At 36.4% G+C, this 22,341-nt stretch overlaps 1 protein-coding gene across 1 annotated transcript in view; it reads left to right on the plus strand.

Annotated features, from left to right (window-relative positions):
* The window catches only part of TMC1 (transmembrane channel like 1), a 56,990-nt gene that overhangs the window by 29,696 nt on the left and 4,953 nt on the right, over positions 1-22,341 (plus strand). Inside the window, exons 7-16 of the mRNA XM_041458446.1 lie at positions 1,460-1,566; positions 4,800-4,898; positions 8,437-8,579; positions 11,101-11,245; positions 13,245-13,439; positions 15,433-15,612; positions 15,831-15,983; positions 17,163-17,291; positions 19,734-19,801; positions 21,421-21,660. Coding sequence (XP_041314380.1) covers positions 1,460-1,566; positions 4,800-4,898; positions 8,437-8,579; positions 11,101-11,245; positions 13,245-13,439; positions 15,433-15,612; positions 15,831-15,983; positions 17,163-17,291; positions 19,734-19,801; positions 21,421-21,660 — 1,459 coding nt within the window. The remainder of the gene's footprint in view (positions 1-1,459; positions 1,567-4,799; positions 4,899-8,436; positions 8,580-11,100; positions 11,246-13,244; positions 13,440-15,432; positions 15,613-15,830; positions 15,984-17,162; positions 17,292-19,733; positions 19,802-21,420; positions 21,661-22,341) is intronic.

The raw sequence follows: 22,341 nt of genomic DNA on the forward strand, positions 1-22,341 counted from the left end.
TGAAATCAGAAATATTCGTAATTTCCTGCTATGTATTTTTGTAGTATCCGCCAAGGCCTGTAGTTTGGTTATAATTGGGTGCTCTGCATCTCACAACCAGATAGACTAACTCAAAGTTTCTTGATTTATACCTCTCCCCAGACTTCCCAGTATGTTTACTTCCCAGCTGCTACTAAGATTGGCCACTTCACATAAAATTTCAAAATGCTTGATTAATTCTGAACCATGAATAAAGCAGATTCAAAATGCTGAAATCCTTGACAGAATGGCTTGTTCCACACTTCACACACCTGTGATAAATGTCTCTTACTTGGTCTTTTTTTTATATTTCGGATTATACATATTTAAGTGTATTAAATTTTCTACTGACTGAGCTGTTACAGTAAAATATGAATATATGCATCCCAAATAATACAAGATATATTAACTTCATAATACAGACTGAAAGAATGTGCTACATGTCTGCAAAGGAGTTTGGAAATAATGACATAAATAAGTCTCTCAACAGAGAGATTTACTTTTCATTTGCTATTATTGCGCTCCAGGCTGCCAAGCTAGACTGCGTATGAAAAATCTATTGAAAGATCATTTTTTCCCCTGCAAATGAATGATAATGGAACTGAAACCTAGTACTTTTATAACTGACAGCTCTCCTGTAGTCAGCAGAACTGTGCTGAAGCAAGCTGGGGTTGAATCTGAGCTTTTATTTTTGTTTGCCCTGACTTGCAGAGTATGGATCAAAGCAGGCTCTTGGTTCTCAGTGCTTCCCCTGCAGCCTCTAATCTGTGCACAGGTCTGGGTCAGGGTCTGGAGTGCGTGAGGTCAAATCCTTCACCTAGAGATGGGACTGCCTGTACACCTGGCTACAGATGGAGCACATAGACAGAAGAGTGAGAGAAAGAAAGGGTAAAAACACTTGCAGATAGTGTTTTTCATCTCTTGTGAAAAAATCTGGTCAGCACTCTTATACCAGCACTGACAAGTGTTTTATCATGGAAAGACTTTCCCCGCTGGCTAATTCTGTGCTGCTTCCCATTAAAATTGGGCTGGTTCTGATTTAGCATGTCAAGAGTGCTTAAAATCCACTTCAGATAGAAAAAAAAAAAAAAATTGAAAAATACTTCTAGAGATTACTTAATAATAGCAAGCATCACAGGTTTTGTATGACCCTAGAAACTCTATTTAACTAATACTTTCATATTTTTGTTCTTGTTTTTTCAGCCAGCTCAAGATATACTAGTATGCAATATGCAAAAAATTTATTAGAATTATGGTAATAAAGAAAAAAATTAAATTTAGACTTAATTAGAATTTTAAATTAATTAAAATTAGAATCAATCAAATGTGTAAAAGCCTCTCCTGATTTTACTTCTTTTTAATAAATTTTGTGCATCCTTCAATAAAATAACTTCAAAGGACCAGCTTATCTGCCTTTTAATTACATCTCATGTTTTCACAGGTCACTTTGGATCATCAGTAGCTTCTTATTTCATATTCTTGCGTTGGATGTATGGAATAAATATGATTCTCTTTGGATTAACCTTTGGTCTTGTAATGGTGCCTGAGGTGGGAATCTCTTAAATTATCTTTGAGGATTGCCATATGGATTTCTGTCTTTGCAGTGAGATTTCATAGGACTGCAGCTTTAAACAGGTTTTTAGTCTCCTTATGCTCCATTTGCAAGTATTAGACTGTACTAAGCCTGTAAAAATGAGCTTCCTCTGTGGACAGTTGTCTCTACAGAGAGATGTCTTGAATTAAACAGAACAGGAAAATGTAAAATATATTTAGGGTTGTCTTCTGAAATGGTTTTTGAAGTCTGGAATTACGTAGATGTGGGAATTTTCTTGTCTGGGGGAGTGGACTTGTTTGTGTGTTTGTTTCTTTGTTTGTTTGTTTTTGGTGGTTCTGTGCATAACAAAGTAGAGGAACTGAGACTAAGAAAATGCCAGGGCCACTATTTGGACTAAATGTGCATTGCAATGGAAAGATGAATTTTCATGAGGCTCAGAGGATCCTTTCAGATGTAACACTCACATGCTGATAAGGCATAACAGGGTTGTTAAGTCATGAGAGACCGCTCATATTTCGCACTGTGCAATATCTCTGTTAAGAGTGGTACTTAGAGTAGATATTGGACTCAGACATACATTACTTCTATGAAACGTAATAGTTCCTGGGTTTCTTTGAGCCATCATATTGCCCTTCTAAAAGCAGGGCTTTTATGAAAGTAAAATTACTGTGCCATCTCCCAGATTTCCATATCCCATATTCCTCTTATCTTTCTTGTTTTGTAGTAAGCAGATTAGAAAGAACTAGGAATTTCCAAAAACTTCCCAGCCCAGCATTTCAGTAGCATGATCTCTCCAGCTAGATCAGTACAAATCTATAGGGTTTGATGGGATTCATTATCTGATGTCATTGCAAAAACTTCTCTCAATGATTTTTGAGTGGTTTTGGGAGTTAGGAGATGTCCCAGCTGACTGGATGCTGACAAGTGTTCCGATTTTCAAGAAGGGCAAGAAGGAGAACCCTGGAAACTACAGGCCTGTCAGTCTCGCTCCAGTGCCTGGTAAAGTTAATGGGAAGTTTTTTATGAGAGGTATTGAAAAACAGCTGAAGAGCAACTTGACTGTTCGTTGCCACCATGGCTTCATAAGAGGAAGTCCTGCTCTTCAAACCTCTGATCCTTTTATGACAAAGTAACCCAACCAGCTGATCAAAGGACGTCAGTGCATGCACTCTTTTTGGACTTCAAAAAAGCTTTCAGTATTGTCCCTCCCAGTATCCTTCTGGACAAAATGTGCAGCACACAGCTGCATAAAACCATCATGGGGTGAGTGAGCGACTGGCTCAGGGGTTTGGCACAAATGGTGCTAGTGAATGGGGTGACATCAGACTGGTGATCTGTCACCAGTGGGGTTCCACAGGGCTCCGTTCTTGGCCCTGTTCTCTTCAATATCTCCATAAATTAACTCAGGAGTGGAAGGGATACTAAGCAACTTCACAGACTGAGAGGAATTTCACAAAACTGAGAGGACTTGTTGACTCCCTCAAAGGCCCTGCAGGGAGATCTCAGCAAATTAGAGGAATGAGAAATCACTAGCCATATGAAGTTCAACAGGGGAAAGTGCCAGATTCTGCTCCTGGGGTAGGGCAACCCTGGCTGTACACACAGACTGGGGAATGAGATGCTGGAAAGCAGCGCCAAGGAAAGGGACCTGGAGGTTCTCATCAGCGGCAAGCTGGACATAGCCAGCAGTGCCCTGGCAGCCAGGAGGGCCAAGTGTGTCCTGGGGGGCATCACAGACAGCATCACCTGCTGGGCAAGGGAGGGGATTGTCCCGATCCAGTCTGCTCTAGGGTAACCTCACCTCAAGTGCTGGGGGCAGTTTTGGATGCCACAATATAAAACAGACATCAGGCTGTTGATATTGTGAGAGTATCCAAAGGATCCTGAAGAACCTCCAGGAGAAGCTGTATGAGAAGAAGCTGAGGTAACTTGGTCTGCTCAGCCTAAAGAAGAGATTGAGGAGAGACATCATCACAGTCTACAACTTCCTCATGAGGGGAAAAGGAGGGGCAGCATCTCTGCTCTGTGGTGACAGTGACAGGGCCCTTGGGAATGGCCTGAAGTTGTGTCAGGTGAGGTTGAGGTTACATATCAGAAAAAGGTTCTTGCCCCAGAGGATGGCTGGGCACTGGAACAGGCTCCCCAGAGAAATGGTCACGGCTCTAAGTCTCACAGCATTCAATAAGTTTTTCAAGTGCTGGGGGCAGTTTTGGATGCCACAATATAAAACAGACATCAGGCTGTTGATATTGTGAGAGTATCCAAAGGATCCTGAAGAACCTCCAGGAGAAGCTGTATGAGAAGAAGCTGAGGTAACTTGGTCTGCTCAGCCTAAAGAAGAGATTGAGGAGAGACATCATCACAGTCTACAACTTCCTCATGAGGGGAAAAGGAGGGGCAGCATCTCTGCTCTGTGGTGACAGTGACAGGGCCCTTGGGAATGGCCTGAAGTTGTGTCAGGTGAGGTTGAGGTTACATATCAGAAAAAGGTTCTTGCCCCAGAGGATGGCTGGGCACTGGAACAGGCTCCCCAGAGAAATGGTCACGGCTCTAAGTCTCACAGCATTCAATAAGTTTTTGGACAATACTTTCAGGCACATGATGTGACTCTTTGAGATGATCTTTTGCAGGGCCAGGAGTTGGACTTGATAATCTTTGTGGATCTGTTTCAACTCAGCATATTCTGTTATTCTGTGATCTTCCTTAGAAGCCAAAACAGAATAAACCAATAGTTTTCAGGGTGAGCCTGGAAAGGACCCCATGAGGAGATGTACTGTGCCTGAACAAGCATCTTGCCAGCAGAAGGGAAATTGTCAGAATCGAAAAACTGATTCCCTAGCATCTTCCCATACTTTTCATTTAAAATATCCCAATAAAATCCATAGTGCAAGTAAAAAAAAATATTTTTGTTTTTTTTTAAGATAAACACCACTCATTAGAGAAATATGGATGAACTTCTGTGTTGCCTTTGAATGTAAGAAGCACAGTTAGCAATCCATTGTTACTAATGGAACTTAAAATTTAGAACACACCCCAGAATGCATATGCTAAGCACATTTGCAATCAGTAACGTGAGGAGCAGTGAAAGGAATTGTAGAAGTAGGTCTTTCTCATTAGGGAGTTAGGAACATAAAACCTGTCTTTCAAAGTAATTACAATTCACTGTCCATTTTCTTTGCTGCTTTTTTGCTTTAAAATATAAATGACTCTCATTTTTTGGTTTCAGGCTTTGATGGGTAAGCCGTATGGCTCTTTGCCTAGAAAAACTGTCCCAAGAGCTGAAGAAGCAACTGCTATGAATTTTGCTACCCTCTGGGATTTTAGTGTAAGTGCATAATTGCATATCCACATGACTTTTATTCACAATTACTTCATTATTTAATGCTCAGTTATTTAATATTAAGTGTTTCAGGAGATAATTCACAAGAAAATTAATTTCTTGTGAATTATCTCCTGAATAAAATAGTTCATATTAAATGTTAAAAAATATTTTTTCACAAGCTCTTTGTACAGATGTTTCTTTCAGACAAAACACACAATGAAGCTTGATATTCACAAGCATGTCCCAATATATGTAGCAATCCAAAGACACATGGAGAAATATTTCATAGCTGTTTTGTCATTCTGGGCTACTGGGTTTCCATTTCTGAAGTGTGAATTTGGTCTTCTGCTTTTATATGATTAAGATCCTGAATTTTAAAATGCAGTATGAATTAGGAAAAAAAAGATAAGAAAATACATTAAAAATAAGAGTGAGCTCCACACATTTTATCCCTTTGATTACATACAGTGCCAGTGATGGATTTTCCTTGGATAAAAAAAGGGTTGGAAGATCTTTCTAAAAATATATGTATGTAATATTTTGCAATGACTACTTCATGAAATGTTATTTCATCTAGTGCATTAGAGGTTGTATATTTGAGTGACAGTAAGAATATATCTAAACATGTGGCTGGGGACTTGGATAATGATACTGAAATTATAAAATGAGAAATAAAAATATCAGGGAAATATTGGAGAAAAAAGGAATTACAGCAACTTGAAGCTTTTGCCAGGAGAATAGGCTAGAAGAGCTTTATATAGAAGATCAGAACAAAGCTTGTAAAATAAATATGTTCCAGAGAAGATGGATGAAGGCATGGTGGAAAGACAAGAAAAGTTGTTAATAATTGTCAGAAACAGACAGGTGTGAAGAAGGAAGTACAATAAGTAACAATGTAGCAGTTAACAAAAGGAACAAATGCAAACATAATAAACATAGAATAAGGCAATGAAAGAGATGGATCCCTTGAAAGAGTGAGGGGAAAAAAATTTTCTTGAGGCATGTCAGATTATCAAATATTGCCTGAAGACAATGACATTATTGTTTAAACAGCACAGGAAATGGTACCTTTCATCTTCTAGCAACACTTGTACCAGGTAGTTTAGAAATAAATGATCACACATCACCAATCAATATTTTATCCTAAGTAAAACTCCAACAAAATCCAAGAACTCCAAGCCCTACGTAAGGACTTAAAAAATGCAGCAGGAAACACTGTCCCCATAAAATAAGCCAACATAATGGAACCTGAGATAAGCACAGATGCTGCAGTAGTTAATTCCAGGTCTAACAGGGGTGAAGGCTTGGTTAGCATCTGGACAAAATTCCCACTGTGGCAAATTGTGAGAAAGGAAGCAAGTGCTTATCCACATGCCATCTCAAGTCACGGGAACCTTGTGGACACCTGGAACTTGGACTGTATAAAGGTGATACCACAGAAGAAAATCTTGGGACTCCTCCACTGAGAAGACCAGGGTGAAAAAGGACTGACAGGATGCCTCATGAATCCACGCCATGATAGTGATATCTTCATCTTTCTACTTAACCTCTCTGTCTCTCCATCTTTCTCCCTCTCTGTCTCTTACACCCTCTCACTCCCATTTCTTCCTCTCTCACCCTCTGTGTCTCTCTCCCCCTCACACATACCATTAAGCAAAATCTGTGCTGTTGAATTCAGAGTGTGGTCTCTTATGGTCACCTTATTTTGGGCAGAGACATCTCTTTATAAATGGATCATAACACCTAACTACTCTCTAAGACAAGAAAAGATGAGCTCAACATGCCCATTCTGCTTTCTTTTGTGCTTGATTCACATTACTGACATGGCAAAAGGAAGCATATTTGGATTTTGATATAATCTACTTGGAATTCACTTTGAACATATAGCTTTCAGATTATAATCCAGTCATAAAATATTAGATCTAGTCTCAAGTCTTATTGCAATAACACATTCAATCAGTAATCTTATATGTTAGGCTCAGAAAGGAGTGAAAGACATCTTCTATGCACACCTACTTCTACAAAGTTGAAGTTATTTCTGATCTTATGGTGAAGTGCTGTGGAATCAACAAACTGAATCATAGTGCAGGAATTACCCCTGACTTGCAGAACACAGGGACTAAAAAGGCATTTAAATAATTTTGGGGACCCAAAAGGCTTTCCAGAGCTTCATTAAGCTGTATTGAAACCTGGGCTAAAATAGGATGGTATAGGTGACCAAAAATATGCAATATAAATTCTGTTGAATTTGAATGTGTCTTGAATGGTGTAGATGCTTTACTTAGCAAGAAATGTGCTCCATTAGAATACTTGTCTTATTAGAGATGAGCATATTTTTATCCCTCATGCATAAGCACATATCTCAAATCTAGTCAGAGATGAAGAAAAATGAGATATGTGGATCAAGATATTTAAAATAATATTTATGTGTGCCATATATTAATATTTGATTTTCAGCTTGGAATTGTGAATTAGGTTCTTCAAATAAGCCTGTGACTCATTTCACATATAGTAAAAGCTCCAATAAATCAAGTGCATGTTTTGAAAAAATAAACAAGAGAAAGATGTTATTAATTTTAAGGAAAGTGGGCAACTGAAAAACACAAAGGTAGCAAATGGTTTTTTAACTCACCAACCCTTTGTATTATTGTATTACTGTCAAAATTACGCATGGTTTATCCTCCAGCTACACGGTGAAATACTATATATTGCACTTGGAATTCTTACATCTGGCTGGAGGTTTGCTACTGCTGTGCATGCACTGAGCTGTCCTGGTAAAGGCTCTGGCTTTGGCCTTCTAGGAGATGAGTCCTTGCACTAACCTGAGAATTACCAGGCAGATTTAACTGTTTGATGCCTGCAGACACCAACAATTTCTTACAGTTAATAAGGTACTGTTGAAAAATCATCTGTTGACCAGTAAAAGAGAGGGTAATTCATATTAAGACATTTAGAAAAGAAGATAGACTTTGAATTGCAGAGAAAGACAGTGAATTTAAACTGCATTTATTACAGCCTTGGAATCGAGTCTAAGTGTGCAAAATATTTATGCACTGAATAATCTCCTGTAAAATGCCCCTGCCAATTGGTTGTCATATATACTGAATGATCACCCAATGAACAGCAGACAGTTGTTATTAGACAAAGAAGGCATATGAGATTTTCATATCAAATTCAAGAAAATGAATTTTAGAAAGGTGAAAATTAAGTTAAAAATATGGGATTTTATCTGCATGTAACCTGAAAAACAATTTTTGTAAGAAAATGTGCTTCTTTCTTTACAAGAAGTGTGATGATGAAGTTTTGACTCACTTAATCATAGAGGGATTGTTAATGACCAGTTTTAAAAGATTTTGAAGTGGCTATGAAATATTCTATGTATTTTTAAAATAAAGGTACACATTTTCTATCCTGTGAGCTTTATTACAGTGATACTTGCAATTAATTTGAATTCATTGAAATGAATGTTTTAATATATTGCTATTGACACACTTACTGATTATTAAGAAAGTAACCATATAATTTTTTTCTGACTTTTCAGGGCTTTGCACAGTATTCTGTACTCTTTTATGGTTATTACAATAACCAGAGGACAATCGGGTGGCTCAAGTTCAGGATGCCTCTTTCATATTTCCTTGTTGGAGTTGGGTCTATTGGCTATAGCTTTATGATTGTCACTCGAACGTAAGTTCTCCTTGGCTCTGGAAAAAAGTACTTTCAAAAAGGCAGGTAATTCCACTGAAGACTGTCTTTTTAAAAAATGCACTAATTCTAAGTACGGGACAATGCAAGATCAAGTTCAAGGTCAAAGTTATGTAAGACTTATTCAACCTGTATTTGTTTATTGTTCTTCTGCACCAGAAGTTGTTACAGCTGTTACAGTGTTGTGAAAGTGGGAATAAATCTTTACTGCAATAACAAAACACTTCTCTCCAGAACTTCAAAATTAAAAATGAAAGTGTTAAGTGAGGAAGAGATCTGCCAGCCACTCTTTCCATAATACTTGGCATCCAGTAGATTTTCAGCTAAAATCCACAAAATTCCATAATTCTACCTTCAGTGGTACTTTATGTGACTTAAACTCCTTTATGAGGGAAGAACACAAGGAAGAAGCATATAGCAAATAATTCTGCATGTAGCTCACAGTCCACAGTAAATGTTGATTAATATAATCTTTAAAACCCTTGGTTCAAGCAAGATGACCGCCTAACACAATAGTACACCTCTAGCAGTGGTTTTATAAAAAACCTGTAGAGAAAAAAATCAGAAGCTTGCAGCTCAAGACTCAAAGTCACTTTTAAACATAGAGAAAAATGCAGTTATGTATTTCCATTGTTTTGTTCTGAAGTGTTTTTCACTTGCATGAGCACTAGATTAATTCATGTTCTGTTTTCAAAATGGCTTCCTGCATAAGGCAGCAATCATTTGAGAAAAAAAAAATGTCTTCAGTCATTACATATATGTAATTTTGGAGAGGAAATAAACTAGTGCAATAAAATAGCAATTGATTTAGTTCAAAAATAGATTTTAAAATATTTTTGATAAAACAACTACCAAGATTAGAAAAGTCTTAGTCTCAGACAATTTTATTTCAACGACTCTCAGTCAGACAAAAAAATATTCCTGACAACAGGAAAACCCTGTAGCTCAAAACAAAGGAATATCTTTAAGAAAAAAAAAATACATTGTATATGCCAACTTTCCATCTAGCCATATGACACTAACGATGACCAATATTTAGGTAATCATATGAGAGTTCTTGCTGTCTTCCCCTCTTTTCTGTTTCTCCAAAAATAAGCACAGTGAGCACAGAAACTAAAAGCAATGTATCAGGAGGCACTGTCATTTTTCTGCTGTTGACTGAGAACTGAGAAAGGTCTATGTGAAAGAGATAGTGAGGATTACAAGAACTGTTATTTTATTTAGGGGAAATATTTAGATGTAGGGCTCCTGTCTTCGGCTCTTGCAGTGTATAACATAAAACTGAAACATTTTTGATTGCAAAGAAATTATATTCTTATCACAATGTTCATTATTTCATTAGAAACTCTTGAGAAGGAAATGTCTTAGTTTATAAATCAGAAGCAGGGCAGACTAACAAAAACCTTTTGTGATGTCTGACTCTTATGGGTAAGACCAACCCTGGTATTGATTTTTGGCATCTCAGAAAGGTTTTCTGTATTTACTCACTATTCTCATCCTAGATTTCAGAGCATGTATTTTACTGGACTTTTAAAAATGTGACACATAGAATGCATTAATATTAATAACATAGCTCTTCTGGATTATTGAAATTTAAAATAAGTGTTACCTTTTCCTGACCAGAAATACTGATGACTAAGTTATTTGTGTCTTATCAGTGCACTCTTTCCTTGTGTTTAATGACTTCTTGAATTAGGTGACAAAGTATGCAAAGTAATACCACGGTTTTTACATGAATGGAACCCCTTTAAAACAGAGAACTTTGAAGACAAGATTAAGTTTAATCTGAAGAAATATTTCTCTGAAGAAATAATCTGATGTTTCTGGACACTGTAATAAACATTCTTGTATATGCATAGGAGATGACAGGAAAGATAGTTGTATGAGTGCTATTTTATGTGTTTAAACCACTTTTTCTTCTGTCTTGTCTTATTTTAATTATATTTTATATTTATATTTATACTTCTAATTATACTTATATTTACAATTCTATATTTATTTTTATTTATTATATTTTATTTATTATTTATTTTATTTCTTATATTGTTTGTTATATGTTTTGTTTTATTTATGCATTTATTTTGTTTATTGTTATTTTAGAATATTTTGCTTATTGGATTTTTCTTCTTTTTCTATTTGTGAACTCTCTAATAAAGTCTATTGCTGTTCAGGATGCCCTGCACCTTTCTATTTAAGAAATGTTCTCAATATTGTTTTTCTATTAAGCTTCTTATCCAGCAGAGTTTCTCTGAGAGGTTAATGAAATACATTCGTTCTTCTCACCAAAATGTTTGCAGTGAGCTCATAAAGTATCTAAATATGAAAATCTCCATATTGTTCACTTGTTTCAGAAATAAAGATTTAGTGAAGCATAACTTGACAGCAGTAATGATGTAGAGTTTTTTCAGGAAAAAAGTTAGAAATTAGGAACCATTTAAAAGTCATGCTCACAAAGCAGAACTAGTGTTAACAAGGTCTTCCTGTATCTTTGTGTTTTCTGTAGAATGGCAAAGAATGCAAATGATGACGGTGGTGGGGATGACACTAGTTTTAATTTCAGCTGGAAAATGTTCACAAGCTGGGACTACCTGATTGGCAATCCTGAGACAGCAGATAATAAGTTTGCTTCCATTACAACAAGCTTTAAGGTAAAACAGAGTTTACTGAGGAGAGGCAACACAATTTGACTTCCACACTGGTGTGAATCAGGTGGAATTAAGGTCAAGAGTAAGGTGTGCTGAGGCTGAGAAATATGTACTCAAATTGGCATCTGTACGCACTTCTGGGTCTCTGTGTCTTGCCATCAGATTTTTTTCTTTCTAATTGTGAAAGAAATAACACTAGCATCTTTTGTGTCCTCTCTGCTGACAGTACCAGTTTTAGAAAACTGATTCTATTGTAAAAATAATATTTTCCTTTTTTCTCATCTTTGACGGCTTCCAGTTTCTATGGTATTTGTCTGAAAAACTTTTTTTTAAAATGTTGCTCCCCTTTTGGGAAACTCACATTGTCAACTTCTTTTGTTACAGAGAAGAGATATCATAAGACAAAATAATAGAATAATCTGTATTGGGCTATTTATCAGAAGAACTGACCTCAGAATTTTGAGTTTATACTTTTTTTTTTCAGTAAGAAAATGTCTCACATTCAAATTAATTATAAAATATAGCCCAATATGCAAGGCAATGTTCTTAGGTCTCTTTCCAGCGTATAGGGTATATTGATTTCAAGAGTAGTAGTGTAAGGAATCTGGGGCAAGACGTAAAATGCAGGGCTGTGAAAACAGTGGAGGGATATATTCTATATGTTGAATGTTAAAGAATGTATTTGTGCTGTAGGTGGCTGGGACACACTAGTGTAGCATGCAAAGGAAGATTTAATTTTCAATGTAATAATGTGCAGGGAACACATAGGCGCAGTGTTGTAAGACAATGAAGAAGATGCCAGTCTCGCAGTCACACTGACAAGTGTGACACTGTGAGCACTGGCTGCTCTGCTCAGGTGCACTTTTCCTGTCCACAGTAGTGCCACAGCCACCACACCCCCTTCACCCTGCCCACCTCCTCAGCTGCAGGCATAACAGAGAACTGCCTTCAAGTGCAAGTCATCAAGAGAAGATTCCAATAAAGCAATTACGGGAGAAATACTGATTGAAAGCACTGAATCTGTAAGAGCTCCTCTGCCTGTCAACTAAGAGCAGATTCTGAAAGCTATTTGGGAAAGAATACAACTCTGTAGAGAAAATGGCTTAATTTAGAGAAATAAACTCATGAAGCTTTACTGTAATTGCTGTAAACAAGCAAGGAACCTCGGAAAGAAAGGGAGAAGTCTTGGCTTGGCTGAGGTCATGGGAGTTTTGTTTGAAAGCTGTTGCAGTCTCCTGTCATTTATGTGACAAACACATGCTGTAAAAGGAGCAGAGCCATGAAAGGCAATTATTACAAAGCTGTTCAGCTTCCCCTCGGGGCAACAGATCTCTAAACAAAGTCAGAAGCTGTAGCAAAACTTCCTTTCATGAGGACACTCCAGACAAAAAGCTCTTTCACCTGGCAAGAGTAAAAAATGAAGGTTATAGTTGCCTCAGAGTCTTAATATTTACTAGTTAGTATCAAGGGTAAATGTGGGGCAAATATTTTACATTTTGTTGTGCAGTCTGAAACTCTGCACTGTCCAATTTTTTTTTTTTTTGGATTCCCACGTCTCAACTATCTTTGCATTCTTTCTGAGTTGCTGACTTCCAGAGTAAAACATTTTCCTCTTTTCTCACAAATGCACATTTTAAAAACATGACATTTCCTTTTCTGACAGACAATCACACATTTTTTTCTGCTGTATCACTTAACCTTGTACCATGTTGCAAGCTGAAAGAACATGCTAGGTTTTTTTTCACACATGAGTACAAGTGTGACAAGACTCATTGTGGGCACACTCAACAGGGGCAAAGGAAACCCTGGGGAGTCAAAACCCCAGAATCTTCCAGGACCTGAACAGGATTTTATGAGAGAATATACATTCATCTCAAAACATGAACCCCAGATGTCCATTTGCATCTTTGCAATTTATTTAACTGACTTCTGACAATTGAAGCAATGTCGGGCCTTGACCATTACAGTATTGATAATATTCTTTTCTTTCTAACAAGTGCAGGAAGCAATTGTGGAGGAGCAGGAGAGCCGAAAAGAAGAAAATATTCATTTGACTCGATTCCTAAGGGTTCTTGCTAACTTCTTAGCCCTATGCACACTTGCTGGAAGTGGCTACCTCATCTTTTTTGTTGTCAGAAGATCCCAGCAATTTGCCTTGGAAGGTCTGGAGAACTACGGGTGGTGGGAAAGAAATGAAGTTCGTGCTATTTCTATAATAGATGTGGTTTGAAATTGTGTTCCTCTGCTTTGCATGTTGCCTTTTCCCCCCCAGTAGTTTAAATACTCTGTCTAACATTTTCTGGGTGGAAAATGTCTAACATAAGAATTGCATAGGTCTCTCTGCTTCCTACTTCACCAAATTTCTACTTTGCTTCTTTCAAATATCCCTCAGTATTTAGCTTTCATTTAAGGCCTTCACATTTCCTCCTCTGTGCTCTTAGATTGTTTTCCAGACGCTCTGTGGATTCATGAGATCTCTTCAAGGAACCCACTCTCTTCTTGCTTTTCTCCTGTGACTGGCCCAAGCAGAGTGATGGAACTGTGGGCACAGAGAAAGTTATTTGAGACCTCATGGATGCAACTCTGCAGTGTAGCAACAGGTTGAAATGGAAGCCTTCCAGTTCCATGTGCCCTGTCCAAGTGTCCCATGCAATTCTTTTTGTGCCTAATCTGTGCCTAATCCTTTCCTCAACAGGAGATGCACCCTACCTGATAGAGGTGTATAGTGAAGAGAGTGATTTTGTTTGCTACGATAGTGTGCATATGCACCTGAAGTCAGAGTGCTGTTTGAAAACCTGGGAAGGTTTTACTTTCTTAGCAAAAATGCTACTGTGTGTGTTGTAAAACTAGTTTGTTATTTCAAACTTATCTTCTGAGCTGGAGTGTAAAGTGCATACCTGACTTAAGTACAGCAAAAAGCTGTTTGCCTCACTAGGCTGATAAGATAGGTGATGATGGAACAAGGAAAATCAATTCAGAATTTTCAACACCAAAGGCTGACTGAGAAAGAGACACTAAAATATCAAATAATCCACTTCTGGAATCCAGAGAAATAGGGCTCTTGAGAGTGGATTAAGTTACTTGTTGTCGCATTTTAGTTTGATAGGAAAGGAAAAATTGTGTACAAAATGTCTTGATTTAAGGCAACACAAGTTCTGAGACAATAGAGCTTGGAGGAATTCAGCTTTCTCTCAGTTTAAAGGTGTGGTAACAGATTTGTACTAACAAGAACTGAGCTACCAAAGGCTGTTATATTAGTTTATGCTCTAATCTGGAAAGTAGGTAACATTTGTCTTTATGTTCATAGATTTGCTTTTGTTTCTGTAATAAAAATATACTTCAAAGGTGACAGAACTAAGATTTGGAGCAGGTGTGTCTATAAAGCAGAGTGGGTAAAGCAATACTGACATTATTTGGCTAAAATTTTTTCCTATTGACAGGTAATAAACATATTTGTTGAGTACAAAACATTACCCTTGATTGGGTATTAATATTTAATTCCATAAATATATTTGGCTTCTGAGTGACATTTTTCTTATTCTATAAATCAAATTTTCTTATGTTTGCATCATTAATATATGAACTGAGGATTTGATCAGAAAAAAATCCCAACACCTAATGTAGAATTTTGAGTAAACAAAAGTGCAGCTCCTATGTGCAAGGAAGAAGCAAGATCTAAAAATTTACATTCTTCGTGAGAGTATTAAGCTGCTTTTGTAGAAAATTTCATTACACTAGAGTCATTAAGGAATTGAACAGTTTATATGTGATGGAGAAATCCCAGGTAAATATATTTTTTGTCTTGTGTTCCTGAAGTTCACAGCATAATAAAGGAATGCTGATGACTTTGTGGAAAATATATTTTTCTCTCTGGCTACCCTTCTCTCTCTTTAATGTTGTAAATTTTTAATCTCCCTCTCCATATCAGCAGTTTCTAGTTCTGTCAGAACACAGTTCAGATAAAATTGTCTAGTGTATCATGGAAGGGGGAAATTAGTGGAAAGAGGCAGATTGGGACTGTGTATGGATTTCATCAAGTTGTGATACTTAGAGTGGATTTTGGTTTTTATTAAATCTAATACCAAATAAAAAGTAGTAATGGAAATACATTTTTCACCCAAATCAGAATTAATAGAATAATTTGTCTCTAACTTCACTGTAAACCTGTAAACTTTTTTCCCTATCTTCAGGTGAACACGGTTATGTCACTTTTAGGAATGTTCTGTCCAACTTTATTTGATGTAATCAGTTCTCTGGAAAATTACCACCCTCGAATAGCTCTAAGATGGCAGCTGGGAAGAATATTTGCTCTTTTTCTTGGCAATCTCTACACTTTCATTATTGCCCTAATGGATGAAATCAACCTCAAGGCAAGATATTTTCTTCCTTTCACTATGTTTGACAGGTTGCTAGGCAACACTGAGGCACTCCCATCAGTCACAGATATATCAGTGAAAGACATTCTTTTATTTCTGTTCTGCAAATTACACTTACCTAAGCTAGTAATGGGTATCTTTGAATAGACAAGCTTGAGGGTTCATAACAAGCTCATGTTGATTTTTAACCCCTGATTCATTTCTTTACTTAGTTGGAAGAAGAAAAGATAGTCAAATATAACATGACAATATGGGAAGCCAGTCTGTACAATGGTACTATTCCAGAGAATTCAACTGCTCCTCCAATACAGGTGGATCCTGCTGATGTCCCCAGAGGACCATGTTGGGAAACAATGGTAGGACAGGTAATGTAGCTGCTTGGAGCTCAGATTTGAAAATAGGTCATACAATCTCTTACAGGATATGACATCTAAATCCTCTTTATTGTGGCTAACAAGTGAGACAATGTGAGGAGAAGCAGGCAGGGGACTTTCTCTTGAACTAAAAGTTTTTCAAAGATTATTTTATTTTCTTTGAATCTTGTCGAACAGGAAATTCTTTCTCCTGTCAGTTGACAGAATTGAAAGCATTAATTTTTTCTCTCTCCTGTCCTCTATCCTCTTAATTTGTTTTCATCTTCCTGATGCCATCTTTGCCTTGCTTGTCTACTAATTTTGGAAAAATAAAGGAGTAGCTCAAAAAGGACATGTATGTAAAACAGCTCTTACAGCAGTATGCTTTTCATAAGGCATCTCTGTCTTTGGCCAAGCAAAATAATGCCAAAGGAGAATAAAAGTTTGGTGGAAAATTTGCTCAAATATTTTATTGGATTCAGTTGAACATTCATTCTTATTGACCCACTAGTATAAAATGTGGTTTCCAAACAATTTTCTAACATATCCTTTCCCCCTATTTGATCCTACTTCATTGTTGTTGATTTGTCCATGACAACAAATTCAATGTTGAAACAATTTTGCTGTTTCTCCATCATTCTGACAATCTGTCCTCCTGAATGAATAAATCTCTAGCAGGGACCATATGGGCAGAAAAATTAACCCCTCTCTTTTCATTGATGCTGAAATAAGAAGCTAAGAACACCAAAAGCTCATAACTGAAATAATTTTACCCTTAATTTCATATAAGGGAGAGTAATAGCTTTCTGGGCTCTCGGGTTAAGGTCTGAGGTTTTAGTGAAACATAAAAAGTCTAAAATAAAAGTAGAAGCATGAGCATTTGCATTTGGATTTTCTTCCTTCCTCTCCATATCCAGTGGTTGTTGAAACTCCTTGAGAAACAAGCCATTCACTTTTTTTTATTTTTAATCTTCTCAAAGTCAAAGAGGTCAAAAGCAGTTTAAGAACTCTAGGAAATGAGGGGCAGTAGTTCTAGTTCTAGCATATTACAGAATCAGTGAATGTAGAAAGGTCTAGAGTTTTATCCATGTTGAAGCAGGATAAGCATAATTACAGATCTACAGTATTTAATTATTATTGTAACTATTTATTGCTTAAAAGTATTCTTAAAAGAGAATATTGCTCTAACAGGAATTTGTGCGCCTGACAGTCTCCGACATGATGACAACATACATCACAATTTTAATCGGCGATTTTTTGAGAGCCGTCTTTGTTAGGTTTTTCAATTATTGCTGGTGCTGGGATTTGGAGTACGGATTTGTAAGTATCTGATTTCAAATGTCTTTGCTATCCATCACTTCACAATTTGGTAACAAAGTTAATTTTCTTTTCAATGCTACAGAGTTAACCTTTGGTTAAATACACCAAATTCAAAATCCCTGAGCTACATGGTGTTAGTTTTTCTTGCATTTTGCTTATGTCTAATTATCTTTCTTCTTCTTTAGACTTTGGTAACTTTAGGACTTTAATTTATTTTATTTTGTAAGAGTAAATTTTATTTTCTTTTTAAGAACACACATTTTACACACATTTACTATTTCAAAATGTCACAGAATAGAATCTCATTGATTGGATAGGGTCTTCAAGCACATAGTTCTTGTGGAGAACAACATGAACGATCCTGTTCTAGAAGTATTTATATATATATATATAAATATATTTATGTATAAATATATATAAATATGTATGTGTGTGTGACTTTGTGTGTGTGTGTATGTATGTATATATATATGTGCGTGCATATATGTATGTATGCATGCATATATATATATATATATATATTTATATGTGTGTATAAATGTATATATCTGTATTTCATTACAGTTAGTTTAGCTGATGTAAAATTAGTAAGGCCCATAACATAAGCAGGCATAGAACTCTTCACTTGGGAGTTAAGACTTGCAGCCTCACGCTGACCTGATCCAAGTTAAATTTGCCAGCTACTTATGCTTTCAGGGGTCTGACGCTGTTTTTCATATTTTAAGTAATAGTCATGATATTGTCAAAGCTTATGAAGCTCCCGAAGCCTCTTTTGTACTTACTGTGAAGTACAGAAAAGGGCTATGCAATTTAAGACTATCAAGAGTACCTCTGCATAAGCAGTCATTATAGCTGTAATTTTCGCCTTCTTTTGTCAAAATTTTATCTTCATACACATAACAATTTCTTGCATTGCTAAGAACTACATCTTGGGAAATCCCAGTTTTCCAGAGGAAGTGAAAGTTTTCATGTTTTCTGTTAAAAAACTCTTGTTTCTGGTGCAGCAATCTCATTTTTACTTGCTGATTCCCATGAAATTTCAGCATTATTTTTACATTTTACCTTCTAACAGGACTAGTGTGGGGATAGAGACAAAGACTATCTGTTAGTCAGTTTGTGGTCAAACAGGTAATAACTATTACAATATCAAAATCAAATGGAGGAGTTTGAATATAGCATGAGCAGAAAAATTAGCAACAACATACCTGCTTGTAGGGGATCCTGAAACCATTTTATAATTGACATTTTAATTTGGCAGTATATAGGAATGTCTGTAATGGTCTGGTCCATTGTAACCCCCAGGTCCAGTAAGCTGCCTGAAACAACAGGTGGAAGTGGAAGTTGAAACTGGAAATCACTGAATTTCTGGAAATAGCTCATTTGAAAACCTTCCTTAGGAAATAGCTATACCTATGTCTCTGTGGTTAGTCGCCATGGATATATATCCATTAATTTTTAGCCTTTTGCTACAAGAAAAATATTTTTGATGATCAAGATGTCCTTTGGTGAAGAATGCCAGAGATTAACATTCATGTTGTGTGGGAAGAACTTGTTTTTATTTGTTTAAAAATTGGATTGCAAATTATTTAATCTATTAGTGCTAGCACCTATGTTAGAAAAAGCAGTCATACATTATTTGTTTCTGTATGATCTTGCTAATATCTCCATGTTTCTTTTGATATTCTAACCTATACAGTGTAAGTGATTAATGATTTGAAAAATCAGAATGAAGGGTCAAATTATTAGTCCAGAAATAAAAGACTATTAAACTATTTTTGTGGTATTTATGCATCCACACTGGAAATAAAAATGTATGATACAGGGCTTTCTTCAGCAAAGAAAGAGGTAATGAGACCCCATGAAATTCTTAAAGTTCTGAATCTTAAAGGAAAAATTAGAATCAAACACTTTAATTAGAAATAAGATATTCATATTTAAAAAAAGAAAATGATTGGCAACTTCTATCAGTGTTAAAAGGAAAACTAAAAGTACAATAGCTGGAATAGGAAAAAAATGGAAAAATAGTGCAAGAGTTCCATTGGGTGTTAAATCAATTAAATCACATTCATTACATGAAATTTCACTGCTGCTGCTGTACTGGAGTACAAAATATTTTGACAACCAAAGTACACTCCAACGGAAATTTTCTGAATTGTTGTTTTGAAATTTACCCAGTATCCAGAATGATTTTTAATTTTCTATTAGCATCTGCCTCTGAAAAAATGTCAGAAAGATTTTCAGTAAAATGTTGCAAACTATATTAGAGACTACCTTGTAGCCTTGAGCTACATAATTTATTTCATGATTCCCTCATAAGATGCAACAAGAGGCCTTGTAACACAATGCCAGTGTACTGCTACTCCTCAAAGTGAGAGTTTTCTTCTACTCATTTAAGAACCCTTTGTGCAAACCTAATGAAAACATCTGTATCATTTCTTTCAGCCATCATATTCTGAGTTTGATATAAGTGGAAATGTGCTGGGATTGATCTTTAACCAAGGCATGATCTGGTAGGTGTGGAAAAGCATGTTGTATCTGCAGGATGGTGGGATTTACCTGTATCTGTGAAGGATTTTTCTGAAATCCTGATCATGTCCCATGTCTTTAATTTGATAGAAGTATATGCAATATATACCAAACTCTGGTACGCTGCAATCAGTTGGAAAAATTCAAAACTAGTTATGGACTGAAATTATTGCACCACATACATCAGGATTTTCCACTGAGTTGATAAGACCAACCAGTAAAAATCTGCAGAGATTATATTTATGCTTTTGGTCACTGACTGCTTGCTGTAGTGTTTTGCTTTGAAATTTAGCCTTTCAGTGAATCTTACCATTCTTTTCCCATGTTCCTGTGCAAAAAGGCCTTTTTGCCTTAAAGCAAATGTATTTATATTTATCTGTGCAGTCACATTCATGTGACTGCACAGATAAATATAAAAAAAACAATTAAAAAACTTTAAAACATTTAAAATATTTAAAAAACAATACTACTGCTTCATCATTAGTCCTTAGATGCAGAGGAGGAAAGGTATATTTCATTCTATTTTTGAACTTCACATGACTGGTAAAGAACACCAGCATGCAGAGTCCTCATGCAACACACTCAGTCTTCCTCAGGAACTCATCTCGGCAAGCACTTGACTTCTCAGTTCTTGCTGAGGCCTAATTTTATGCATTTAATATGACTTGGCTGGTCAGGCTTTTTGTGTGGTAAAAGCCTTCCCTTCAGCAAAGCCCTTTATCTTTTCATTTAAGATACAGGAAAAGAGGAAGGGGATATATTAATATAATAAAGCCTGTCATTTTTCTGTAGCTCAGGTGGTCTTTCCAGCCCTAATGTAAATGTATTTCCTGTTTCCAAATAGAATGTCTGAGGCACTCGGAGACAAAGCAGCTTAGCTTGATCACCTTGCACCTGATCACAAGGGCAAGGATTAAGGAAGAAGCAGGTTCCCAATCTCTTGTATTCTGTACCATTTTGCCAGAAAAATTAATTTAGCTGCTCTTCAGTCAACATGACATAAGAAACAAGGTGTGATGAAAATAAAAGTGTGCCATATATTTCAGTGTCATAACCATGCAACCATATATAATAAGGAAAAAAACATATTTAACAGAGTTAATAAACAGATTGTTGGCATAAAGCACTAAATTTCCCCAGCAACAGCAGCGAAAATAAATGTCAAGCAAAAATATCCTTCCAAAAAAAGTGCTAGTATACCAATAAAAATAATAAATTATGAATGAAATTATTTTGTTTATACCTAGCTGTAGGAATTGGTAATAACTAGTTTTTTTTAAAAAAAGGCTATCCTTTTATGACACAACACAAGTAAGATGCTACCTGAAAAATTTAAGAGTGAATAACATTCACCAAGTCCTCATTTAATTTGCAAAGAAAGAGGACTTTGAAACAAAAAGTTCACACAGATAATTCTCTTCACACACATTTAACCTTTTTAAAAAAAGAACAAAGACCAGATAAAAAACCCCATAAAGTTGGCTATATGAATTTCTGAGTGCACAGTGTGCAAAACACTTTGACAGAGGGAATCTGTGGCATGCTTGGAAAGACAAAAGTCTTACAATATAGTGGTTATTTTATTTATTTGCGTCTCTTATAGGATGGGATCTTTTTATGCTCCATGTCTCCCAGCAATCAACGTGTTCCGTCTTCACACATCGATGTACCTGCAGTGCTGGGCAGTGATGTGCTGCAATGTACCCCAAGAACGGGTCTTCAAGGCTTCCAGATCCAATAACTTCTACATGGCCATGCTGCTTTTCATCCTTTTTCTCTCCACACTGCCTGCTGTGTACACCATTGTCTCCATCCCACCATCTTTTGACTGTGGTCCTTTCAGGTTCTTGGCATTTTACCTCCATCTTTCGCAATTGTTGCAATGAACTGCTTCCGCACATCACAGTGAATGAAGCAGTAATGAAAAAGTGCCTTTATAATAAGCATTAGCACCTGATATACTGAGAGTTTAATTGTGATGTATTTCTCATTGTGGATAATTCCTGAAGTGGGAATCCTGGAAAGCTGACTAATTCTTTAGGAAGTTTTATCTGAGGTGCAGAACAGAAAAACTTTTCCTTTTGTCAATTTCAATGAAAAAAATATTACTGCTGCACTGAAGAAAAATTATTCTTATGGAGTAGAGCAGTGACCTGTTGTGTTTGAAAGAGATGACTTTTAGGAAATGTCTGTATGCCTTTTACAAAGGGCAGATCAGAATGCATGAGGGTGTGATAAATGCACTGTGGATCAGTCTTTGAATGCCTCGACTCCCTCCAGCTCACAGAATTTCATGTGTCTGTACTAACACTGTGAAGCTGAATTTGTTTCTGAAGTCTTCAAGGCCTCCATAGTGGTGGATCTTTTTCTAAACACCTAGGCCTGCCCTGCAAGCACATCTTGAATTCAAGGTAGTTTAGACTTTGGCACACTTTATCCTTCTGTGCGCAGTACCTGGAAAGTCTAGGAACATTTTAATCATCTTTACCTGCCAGGTAACATGAGATACAATTATAATGAGTTG

Source organism: Pyrgilauda ruficollis, unplaced genomic scaffold, assembly GCF_017590135.1.
Source record: "Pyrgilauda ruficollis isolate IOZ18807 unplaced genomic scaffold, ASM1759013v1 scaffold128, whole genome shotgun sequence".
Taxonomy (NCBI): Eukaryota; Metazoa; Chordata; class Aves; order Passeriformes; family Passeridae; genus Pyrgilauda; species Pyrgilauda ruficollis.